This window comes from Mauremys mutica, chromosome 1, assembly GCF_020497125.1.
Source record: "Mauremys mutica isolate MM-2020 ecotype Southern chromosome 1, ASM2049712v1, whole genome shotgun sequence".
In the NCBI taxonomy this organism is placed as follows: domain Eukaryota; kingdom Metazoa; phylum Chordata; order Testudines; family Geoemydidae; genus Mauremys; species Mauremys mutica.
The window spans coordinates 66,631,526-66,643,787 of NC_059072.1; the positions used below are offsets into that span (position 1 = coordinate 66,631,526).

At 47.8% G+C, this 12,262-nt stretch overlaps 1 protein-coding gene across 4 annotated transcripts in view; it reads left to right on the top strand.

The window, feature by feature from the left end:
* Window positions 1–6,338: 6,338 nt before the first annotated feature.
* Window positions 6,339–12,262, top strand: part of LOC123345002 (RAB3A interacting protein) — a 50,196-nt gene continuing 44,272 nt past the window's right edge. For all 4 annotated transcript variants that reach the window (XM_044981507.1, XM_044981515.1, XM_044981526.1 and 1 more), the window contains exon 1: window positions 6,339–6,480. In XM_044981507.1, coding sequence (XP_044837442.1) covers window positions 6,362–6,480 — 119 coding nt within the window. In that variant the 5' untranslated portion in view covers window positions 6,339–6,361. The remainder of the gene's footprint in view (window positions 6,481–12,262) is intronic.

Here is a 12,262-nt window from a genome sequence, read left to right on the forward strand (position 1 = left end):
GCTAATTAATCTGGTTCAGACTGCAGAGTATGGTGCCAATTATAGACATTTGAAAGGATTAAGGACTATAGGATTACCTCTAGTGACAGTCAATAGATGAGAATGTATAAGTAAGAGGTAGCTTGTACTTTCTACTAAGTATTCTGCTTCCACTTGTAACATCTGTTATACAACCATGTTTTTTTAATCAACTTTTCCCCTAATGTGCCCTCTATCTTGGCTGACCTATGTTCAAGAAGCATTGATTGGATTCTGTTCCAATTAATTAATATCAGTGAATGAGACTACTTGGTAAGGGTTTGCAGGATCAGGACCATGTACTTGTACTCTTAAAATCCAGTATCTCTTTCTCTGAGGCCCACCTTTTTGTAACCCTTACACCCCTTTGAAACCTACGGCCTAGCAAATACGTGTCTCCCGCCTTGCAGGATTTCAATAATCTGTAGATTAAAAAAGCTTGAGAACATGACCCAAGTAGAGCCTAAAGACTCAGAAACTAGAGGGCAAATAAAAAGGCACCCCACCACCATTTTCCTTTATTTAAGTCAATGTGTGCGGGTTGGCAGCGCACCTTCGGCACTGGGTCTCCCTGGGAGTCCAGGGGGCTTTGACTCTTTAATCAGTAAGGTTTTGCAATTTAAACCCAGGCTCAGACTCAAGCTTGAACCCAGAGCCCCCTTCTGTCTATACACAGGGTATGTCTCCACTGCAGTGCAAAAGCCCAGGGTTAGTAGAACTCAAGTTAGCAGACCCTACATTTGTTAATTTAGGGTTTGAGCATCTACAGTAATTTCTAACCCCGGATTAGGAATTGTTGAACCCTGGGTTCCAACCTGGGGCTCCAGCATCTACACTGCATTATGAGGGCCTGAGTCCAATCACCCATATTCCAGACTTCCTAGTTATACCCACAAATATTTCAGACTGGGGCTCAGACCTAGGGTCCTAGGACCCTGCAGGGCTGAAGGGTCCAAGCCCAAGTCAAGCCATGATCCAGAGTTCAAGCTCTATTGCTTTGCAGCATAGATACAGCCTGCCCCACTCCGACTCGGGTTCTGAGAGTCTGCCAAAAGTATCCCACAATCCTGTGGGCCAACTTTCTTTGTCCTCTGTATCCCCACAATCTCCAGTTGACTCCAGTGAAAACAGAAGCAACCTGCTCTGGGCATACAGCAGCAGCTCGGTGAGTCAGCATGAACCCTTCCATTGACTTCTGACCACTAAGTTGAAAATACACCATCCGAGAGCCGTCAGTGTTTGCAATGGAGACTGAACAGAAAACGCTTCTTGCAAAGTGCACTGCTTCATGTTCAGGAGCACAGCCAGATTTTGGTAAATGTCTGGCGTGAGGCCAGCAAAACTGTGGACTTTAGTAAGAATACCAGCAATGACCACGCATACCAGCAGATAGTGAAGGAGTTGTTAGCGCTGCAAATTTACTGTACTGGTGACTAGTGCAGGGAGTGAATCCAGGGCTGGTGCTACCATTTAGGCGGACTAGGCAGTTGCCTAGGGTGCCAAGATTTTGGGGTGCCAAAAAGCGGCACCCCCAAATTTTTTTTAAGTGTTTGAGTGTCCGCTGCCCTGGGAGGGAGAGGGAGTCTGAGCTGCCACCGGCAGCCCAGGGATTCCCCTGGGTCAGCGCGCCACCGCCAGCAGCCCTGGGGTTCCCCTGGGTCAGCGCGCCGGCAGCCGGCAGCCCAGGGCTTCCCCTGGGTCAGTGCGCCGCTGGCAGCCCGGGGGTTCCACCGCACAGTCGCTGCTTCTCTTCTCCCACCTCCCAGGCTTGCAGTGCCAATCAGCTGTTTGGCGCCACAAGCCTGGGAGGAGAATTAGAGCAGGACAGCGTGCTCAGAGAGGACGCGGAGCAGAGGTGAGCTAGGGTGGGGAGGTACCGCAGGGCTCCCCGGGCCAGGGGGTGGGGAGCTGCCGTGGGGGGCGGGGAGCTGCCGTGGCGGGGGGGGCGCACCTCAGGGTTGAGGGAGGGGTGGGGAGCTGCTGCAGGGCTGGGGGGTGCAAGGTGGAAGTTTTGCCTAGGGCACAAAACTTCCTTGCACCGGCTCTGAGTGAATCAAGCAGCTCAAGAGTGAGTGCAGAAAAACCAGGGACCAGAGCTGCACACTGGGCAACTCGCCAACATTATGCTGATTTTATGAGGAGTTTGACTGGGTGCTGGGCACTACTCCTTACCTAAAGCCAAGAGTGGTGCAGGACGACCTGGTCACCCGGGATGGGGCCTTACTTTGGGACTGATGGGAGCCAGCAGCAGGCATCGATTGAGGATAATGAAGTCACTCAGTTGCTGAAACAGGTCTGGAGTAGGCTTTGGAGCAGGAGGAGAAGCAGCAGCACATTCTGGGTCCAAACTCAGAGGAGCTATTTGATTCCCCCCACCCCTCACCCATTTCCCCCTAAGGAACAGCCTGCTGTGGAGCCAGCAGCAGACACAGAAGGGACAAAAGCTGCCCCGAGCCCAGTACGTTTCTGGCTCCATTTTAATGTTTATTAATTCATTAATAGGAGGAATTTCTGCTCTGTGAACCTATGCAAAATTTATGAGAAACCCCAGCTTAGCAGCATGTATCCACTAATGGCAGTTTGTATGCCAGCACCTTGGCACCTCCCTCTCCATCCCCCACCCCACATGAAGTTCAAAATGGTGACTGGGAAATGCAAACAGTAAAGAACACTTTGAAAGTGTATTTTTACTGAAAAGGCACAGAGTTTAGGTAGGGCCATTCCTGTTTCTTAAAAATAATAACCTTGCATTGCCATGCCTGTAAGTTTGTTGCTCTGTAACCACTAAACGGTCTAGTGAGCTGCCTGGAATTAGTGAACCATACAGGGAAGTAGAAATGTGTTCCATTTACAAATCTAGTTCACTTCAGATAGAGGTAGTCCATGCAGACCATAAGTGACAAAATCATTTGTATTAAATATGACTGGGGTTTGGAATCTTGTCCAGAAATGTGCCAGGGGACAAGAGGAAGGCTGTGGAGGTCTGCATGTTTGCATGCAGCCATAACAAGGTAAGCCATGTGGAAGTTAATGCAGCATCCTCTTGATTCTCTCATGAAATCTGACCCAATCCTGGGTGCTAATAGCTTCTAGAAGCAAGAACTTCAGATAGGTAGTTACATTTCAGGAAAGGGTATATTTTCCAGGGCTACCACCTTGGTCACTGACCAGCCCTCTCCATTCATAGATGTGCTGATCAGTCACTATATGTTTGAATACTTTGGTTGCATAAACAGCATGTTTCCCACCAGCAGCTTGGAAGAACATCTCTCTTTGCCAATTGGGCACCACAAGAACTGCTATATCCTCCAAAATGTGGAAGGCCAGAAATAATAGAAGCAGCTTTTGTATCCTGATGCATGTCAACACCCATTGCCCCGTCCCAAAACCCAAATAATTCTGCAATTTTCTAAAATTAAAAAAACAACAACCCAGCTTTGCATTTTTAACTTACTGTTGCTTCTTTCCCTGTGATTAACCAGGCTTTATCCAGGGAGCTTCTGTGGTCTGAAGCATCCCTCTCACAATATACTGAAGTTCAGTTTGTAAAAGTATAATTTTATGTCCTTGAAATTCCACAGGGATTTTTTCTGTGCTCCTGCACTGAGCTATTTGAGACAATAACACTCTGTATCTTGTCCTGTTTGGGTCCCTTGACCTCTTCTGGCTCCAGTACCTCCACAGCTTGCCCACACTGCAGCACAAGTCTGGGCCAAGGTACCTTCATGGATCATTACAAGAAGAAGCACTTCCTTGATGGACTTATGGTTGAAGTTCTGGGAAGGGCAAACAAGCAGGTCCAGTTCCAAAGTCAGAGGGACTTGAGCGAGAGGCAAGAGGAAAGACTCGGGCTGTTTGTACAGCTTGAGGACAGTTTCAGCACAGGAGCAAGCTCTTGCTTCACAGTTCCTGGAACAGTGGCTATGGGACGAGGATAGAGCTCAGCAGAAAGAACTGTCTGAGCAGCTCATATAACTAATGACTCCAAGAGTAGTGGCTCCTGCTGCTTCACCCACACCACAGCCCAAGTCCCTGCACACTACCCTGTGCTGCAGTCCAGAAGCAGCTTAGAAGACTCCATGGGTGGGTGGCCCTGGTGACCCCCTGAGAAGCTGGGCAGGGCAACCATATTGACTACCTTCTCTGTGGATGCCTCCACTCCTCCTGCCAAGGGAGTGGCATTCAGGGAAAGGAGAATGGTGGCCAGGAGACGTGCCGGGGTGGGAGCTTTCTGTCTTGTACATGGTTTCACTGTTTGCACTTGTTCATGAACTTTGGTGTTATTTTTTCTTTTCTGTAAAGTTCTGTTATTGGTTTTTTGGTTGTTTTGGTGTATTGGTATTAATGGCAGCTGGCCTGCCTGGGAATGGGTGATTGCTGTACTTGGTTATAAATATAGTTTATTTAATCAAGAAAGTGTATTGCTATCACTGCTTCATATCATGCAGTGTATTCAAAATAATAAAGCTAAACACATGATCAGGGACAACTAGGAATTAGTATGCAAAGATTATCCCTCAATACAGTAATCTATAGCAATTCATACTTCAATCACTTCCTTATGTGAATCCATATTGTGAATAACCACCATTCTCCTTTGATAATTGGTCATGTCATTCATAAGTACATTGCATGGCATTAAACTCCCCCCCATCCCGAAGCACTGACAAAACCACAAACAGTGAGCCCTTCCCCACACAAGCACATTTGTAAAGGTACCATCCCCCTCTTCCATCAGGCCATGCAAGTCCATAATGTGAGAGCACAAAGCATCCCTGACTTCTTTACCCTGGGTGCATCCAGCTCCAGCTGTGGTGGGTGCACTTTCTGGCTGAGGGTACCCATTCAGTGGCCCCTTACTCTCTAGGTCCATTCAGGGGGAAATGGCTCACTTCTGACTTCACAAAGATTGTGAAGAGCACACCAACCCGCAATAATGCAGACAGCATTGATGACACCGGCGTCCAAACGGGTCTGTAAACATCTCCAGTGGAATTTCAAGCTGCCAAAAGCAAATCCAACAACCATTTATCAATTGCTGAGAGTGTAATTAAACTGTCTTTTACCAGGGCCTCTTAGATGAGGGTACAGTTTCTTAAGCAAGGCAAAAGTTGGTATGTGGGAGCCCCCAGAATAACAGTAGGGACAGTAACTCCATTTATGGCAACGTCATTTGGTGGGAATAGTGTCCCAGTCAATTCATGAATGTAGACTCCTGATCAGAAAAAAACCCTGGCATCATGATCTTTCCTAGTGCAGCCCATGTTGATGTTCAGGAATCAACCTCTGTGGTCCATGAAGGCCTTCATAACAATGGAGTAGTACCCTTTGCGGTTTATGTACTCCTTGAGGAGGGCAACTATGGGTACATGAGTCCCATCAATGGCCCCAGCACAGTTTGAAAACCCCATTCTTTCAAAGCCAACATTTACTTCAGGAATAAATTTTATGCCAGCCACTTGGGATAAAACCACACTCCTGATTGCCTCAGAAAGTTCTGCCACCACTTTTCCCACAGTTGACTTCCCAACTTCCGATGCTGGAAGGACTGCAAGAGTGGGGGGACCAAGTCCCCCCCCAAATGGCCCAACTCTCCTGGAGCCCCAGCCACCATCTGCAGTCCTACCCTGCCAGATCCCCTGCCACTGCCACCAGCCCCAACCTCCCAGAGCCCCTGCTCCCTCCCACTAGCCCCATCCTCCTGGAGCTCCCCTGCTGACCAGCCCCAAGCCCTCAGATGACGGGTCCTTCCCGCTTCCCAGACCCGGCAGGTCCGAAGGCACCAAGAGGAGCCTCCGCTGCAGGTTTGGTAGGTGGCACGTGAGGACCCAGCTGCCAGCATGTGGCTCAGTGCAGAATGGGACCCGGGTACCGGCCAACTGGGCCAAGTCACGTCCCCCTCTGAACCAGGTTTACAAGGCGGGGACGGACGGTCGGCAATGGCCCTTTGGGTGCCAGACCCTTTGTAGACGTGTGTGTGGCCGGGCAAGGTCCAAGTGGCGGAGGAATTAATAGTTAAATATCCCGCAGCGTGTGCACGGGTCTGCCGAGGCCCCCGATAGAAAACGCTCCATGTAGGGTGAACCGTCACTCAGTGTAGCGGCTCCACCCCGCTAGCCCGGGCCCTGCCTGGCGGGACAGACAGAGCCTCGGGCACCACAACGTCAGAGCGAGCGAGCGAGCGGGGGAGGGGCTGCAGTACGACGGTGCTGCGGACTGCTCCCTGCCCCGCGCACCTGGCCCCTCCCTCCCTGGCCAGCCCCACGGGGGGCGGGGGGGGGCGATGTGTGTGCGCGCGCGTGTGGGAGGGGGAGGAGCAGGTGGAAACGGGGACTCTGCGCGCATGCGCCCTCCGCGCGGACTCGGCGGAGCTCCGCCCCGCGCCAGCCGGTCGCTGTGGAGAAGCTGCGGCGCTGAGGAGCCTCCCGCGGCTCCCGCGAACGGCCTGGCGGGGTTCGACAGGTAAGAGGCGGGGGTGGCTGGTCCCCGGTCTCTGTGCGCGGGCTCAGGGGGAACCGTCTCCCTTCCCCACCGCCTCCCGCAGGCACCCACAGCCCCACCCCCCCTTGCCCCGCACAGACCCCCCCCCTCGGGCACCCAGCGTCCGCCATCCACCCCCTGCCTCCCGCACAGCCCCCCGCCCCCACCTCCTGCATCCCCAGCCCCCACCTCGCCCGCACAGCCCCCCGCCCCAACACCCACCTCCTGCATCCCCAGCCCCCACCTCGCCCGCACAGCCCCCCGCCCCAGCCCCCACCTCCTGCATCCCCAGCACCCACCTCGCCCGCACAGCCCCCCGCCCCAACACCCACCTCCTGCATCCCCAGCCCCCACCTCGCCCGCACAGCCCCCCGCCCCAGCCTCCACCTCCTCCATCCCCAGCACCCACCTTCTCCATCCCCAGCACCCACCTAGCCTGCACAGCCCCCCAGCACCCACCTCACCTGCACAGCCCCCTGCCCCAGCACCCACCTCGCCCGCACAGCCTCCATCCCCAGCACCCACCTCCTCCATCCCCAGCACCCACCTAGCCTGCACAGCCCCCCAACACCCACCTCACCCGCACAGCCCGCTGCCCCAGCACCCACCTCGTCCGCACAGCCTCCCGCCCCATCCCCCACCTCCTGCATCCCCAGCACCCACCCTCGCCTGCACAGTCCCGTTCCCCCCATCACCCACCTTGCCTGCACAGTCCCGTTCCCCCCAGCACCCACCTCCTGCATCCCCAGCACCCACCCTCATCTGCACAGTCCCATTCCCCCCAGCACCCACCTCCTGCATCCCCAGACACCCACCCTTGCCCGCACTGTCCCCCCTGCAGGCGCTCTGACCCCCCCTGCATCCTCTAGATACTCATCACTCACCATCCCCCTAGACACCCAGCACCCACTATCTATTCAGCCACTGGCATCCCCTAGACACCCAGTCCTCTGAACCCCCAGCATTGCCCACCTCTCCCAGACACCCAGCACCCATTTTCCCTAGCCCCCTGTATCCCTCAGACACCCGCCCCCATTTTTGACTTCCACAGAGCTTCTTGCACAGAGTCCCACTGCGCCCATCCCAGGCACCCAGCAACCATAGCTTCCTGCAGCCCCTATTAGCTTGGCCATCGCACTCAGCCCCCCACCCGCACCCTGGGCCCAGCAACAGCACTCCCATCAAAGCCCTGTACCTGTATAGATCCCCCCTCCACCCCCAAGCAACTCAGACTTGGCATCTACACAGAGTCCCTGTATGCAGAGAGAACTAAGGAGTTGTACTGAGTGCCCTGTCTTCCTCCCATCAGTACCCATGACTTCTTCCCCAGCAGCATGTGTGTGTCTAACCCAAGCCTCCTTTCTGAGATCCCGCTTAGGCTCCTATACCTTATTCTCTCCGTATGACCCAAACAGACCCTTTCCTTTTCTTCTTCCTAAGCAACCCTTTGCAGACTCAGCACTCACATGATACCAGCAGCAACAGAGGTCTCTTTCTGCCCATGAACACTGACTGCTTCTGTGCAGAAAACTGCAGTTCATACAAATACCTTTTGTCCCCCCTCAGTTAGAATGTTTCATTTATGCCTCTATTGTGCCATCAGTTATTCAGCAGAATTTCCTACTGGAAATCTGTAAGGAAGGCTGCTTTAATACTGATTGCATGCTATAGCCCATAGCTCAGGTCTTGCAATGAAATTGTTTTGTGTGTGTGTGTGTTTGGGGTGGGGGGGGATAACTATTCTCTAAAGAAACATATTATTTGCCTCTTTGCATCCCTATTTGGTGTCCTCTGGGTCTTTGCTGACAAGTTAGTTGATGAGTAAAGCTATCTTGTCAACTGGAAATCCAGTTTAAAAAAAAATTAAAAATAGTTTCAGGTGCAAGCCCTGAAACTCTGTTACACACCTGTTGTATAAAAGATCAAACAAACAGGGAAAACTCAATCTGACTACAGGAAGAACTGTCAAATGCACAAAGTAAATAACCTGAAAAAAAGAATGTTTTTCTCTAATATTAAAGTAATCCTGCTACATTTAGCATGAAGCCAGCCAGCCAGTTTTTTTTAAGTCGATGGGGTTCCTTTAAATTCTTGCATATTGTTTAACATTCCAGCAGAACAACAAAATCAGGACATTGAGGAAAATGAGTGAAATTAGAGGCTTAATTTTTGTTGTTTTAACTGTAGATGAGATACACATATAGTAGTAGTTCTGCTGAAATTGTTTTCAAGCATTAATTTCCTCAACTATATCTGGCATTAAAGCCAATATACAAAGAGAGATGCTGTTAAAAAAAGTGAAAATCAGGCTTGTTATTGTTCAATTTGATACTGAAACTTTGTCCTTGAAATTCTGGTCTGAAGCAGCTCCTGGCTTGAAGTGGCAATCTTGAGGTATTTAAAAAAGTGCATATCTGCTTTCTTGATATTTTCATTGTGTGTTGTGATAAAGATTGTTGAGTTGTTTACAAAGTGTTTTTGTTTGCAGAAGAGAATAGCTGCATGTGATATAGAGGTTAATACCATGTCACTATAAAATCCCAGCACTATTAAATAGTGAGGATTTCAGTTAACCTCAATTTCATAATGCAATTAAGTTGGCGCAAGAAGAACAAGGCACAGATTTTGGTTAAACTTCTGTGTAGCTCACCACTTGCAATCAAATATTACAGTAAACCTTTCAAAACACTTTCTGATACTGTACTATTTTCATAAGAATTATGACAGATATTCCTTGGCAAACAAGCACCCTCCAAGGGGCAAAATCCTGAACCGTTCTGTAGATGGAAAATACACAACCACAATAATATTTTTCTCAGTTTCAAAGTGTTGTCGTTTTGTTTAGTTCACAGTTGGCACATTTTTGTTCACTTACCTTTGCTTTGTATTGTTTGATTTGTTTACTCTAGTCACATGAATGTGTCTCTTTACACAGTCTTAAGGATAGTGGTCTAAATGGCTAAACCAGCTCTAGAATTTGCAGTAATTATGAAATTAATAATCAGCCTCTTTTTAGAAGCAGAAGTAAACTTTGTTGTTTTTTATTTAGAAGTTTGTATTGGCAGATGTCATCTGCTCAATTGTATCTATATTCCTTGACAAAGTGGGAGACTGGGACTATGGGGAAAAAACTGAAGCCTGGTTAAGCATTAATATCCGGTTAATACTATGTTGCATTTTATTACATGACACATACTGAAGTGTAGGTATTTTGAGTATAGCCACATCATGCCTTTCATGTTTTTGTCTCATTTAGCAAGGTTATGCTTCCACTGCACTAGGTTAATGTTACCTTGTGAGCAAAGTAGACTAAATAATTTACCATTGTCATTATGCTTTTAATAAATAATGTGCACACACCTTGCAGCTGACACCATAATACCCAGCATTCTTAAAATCTTGTTACAATATATTAAAGGGTATGTCTACACTGCCCAGGTTACAGCGCGGTTGCGGCAGCGCTGTGATGTGGACAGTGTAGACACACACTTTATGGCTAGGGGATAGCGCTCCTGGCGATAAAAAACAAAAAACAAACAAAAAAAATCCCACCCCAAACGAGCCTGTTGAAGTAAGTGACAAAAATTCCACTGACTTCAATAGCAGTGGCATCAGGTCTAAAATCTAGAAAGTCGTGTAAAGTTGAGAGGAGAAATATATTGGGGATCGGTCACATTACTTAAAATAGATGAGTATTCACAGTAAAAATTGAGTCAGTTTAGAGAAGGGTTTCTTAAATCTTTAGCAGCTATATGTTAACTGAAAAACAAAAAAAATCAATTTGTAATAACATTTCAGTTGATTATATCCAGCAAAGTACTGGCTTCCACTCTAACAAGATACAATAACCACCAAACTTTACTTTGCGACAAAATATATATTTTAGGTTTCAGAAAAGCTTCATAAGCATATAGGTGTCTGACAGTCCTAGAATCTTGAATGTTACCTGTAACTATAGTATTTCAACTTTTCCAGAATCAAATTGGATTTTTCAGGTTGTGTTCTTTTCACATCTTGTTTTTATTAAAACAATTCCATTAATAAGCTTTGTAAAATCTACTATTTTAAACAAAATCTTGTTTTGAAGGGTAAAAAACACCGTCTGTTTCTTCTAAAGAATGTGAAATATTAAGTGTTCAGACACATTACATAGAAAAATACATTAAATGAATATGATTATACATGTACTATGTGATGCAGGTAGCAAAAGAAATATCATTGCTGCCCCAAAATTGAAAGTACGTTTTTTTCCACTGGTCCTCAGAATAGTGTAGTTTTTTTCTAAAAGCTTCTGAGTCACTCATTCATTGGGCACTGTTATACAATCATTATTCTCAAAGTAAAAATGAAGAATTTGGAAAACAGTTCCCCTCCCCCCCTTTCCTCACACCCTACCCTCCCAAAATCATTTCTGGAAAATATTTTGCTGCTACTTTTAGAAAAGGTGATGTGATAGAACTGAGTGTAACGGTAGCCTCTTCAAAATTTTATTGTCGCTAGAATATGTAGTAGCCAGGATGTTTTTATATTGCAAACAATTGGGAAATAAAATGTCTCGGTAAGCGATTTTGAAAGTCTGACTTTTTCCTAATTTGTTGTATCATGTGGTATTTAAGTAAGGACTTAAAATATAGCTGCAAGCCTTTTTAATTCCAGCAGCAGGAATATATATATATAATCTCATTGTTATATTATGGAGTGGCAGTAGCTAACAAATTGCATAGGGAGACTGAGGTAATGGCAGCCAGGAACTGTAATTTGGGGTGGAGTCGGATGGATTGTAGGGAGATAAGGAAGTAGTGACCCAAACTTTGCTGGGACTTCTGCTACTGAAAAATTCTTAACCATTTAAAAAAATCTAAAGAAATTCCCATGCAAAATCTTAAACTGGATTTGTAGAGAGAGCAAGTATGAGTTTCGTTGTAGGTAATAAAAAAGAAATAATTAGAAAGCCAGGAAATTCAGAGCTACGTTTAAACTTAGAACCCAAGCATTTTAAAATACAGTTAAGGTCACCTTTACAATCTTATCTCTGCCCCATAGTGACACGTTGAGAATTAAAGAAATAAAATAAAATAAACTGAGGCCGTGTCTGGATGAGCACTGGATAAATGTAACTTATATCCACTTTTAAACAGACTTAGGGTATGTCTACACTGGCAGAGTTACATCGCTGGCAGATACAGCACTGCTCAGAGAGCACAGAAGGAAAACCGCTGTTGTGTATTCACATTGTCAGCTGCCTGTGCAATAGCGTGTTTGCACTTGTGGCACTTGCAGAGGTATTCAGAATGGTGCACTCTGGGCAGCTATCCCAAAGGGCATCTCTTCCTCTTCTACCACTAGGAGTTGTGGGAAGGTGGAGGGGATTGTGGGGCATTCTGGGTCCTGTCCCAATGCCCTATGATATATTGCATCGCATCCCAGCAATCCCTGTGCTTTCGTCCACATTTGGCGCCATCTTTCAATGGTTTCGTGTACTGTGCGCTCTGCCTCTTTGGTCTGCAGGAATGGATCCCGCTCTGTTGACCAATATGCTGCTCACTCTCACTAACACGTGAGTGGCAGTGGGGTTATTCCTTAAACTACAAAGGCAAGAGGAGTTTGACATTGATCCCGCCACACGTAGTAGCTATGATACGAGATTGCTTGTGGCATTCATGGAGGTGCTGACCACAGTGGAATGCCACTTTTGGGGTTGGGAAACAAGCATTGAGTGGTGGGATCACATCGTCACACATGTCTGGGATGATGAGCAGTGGCT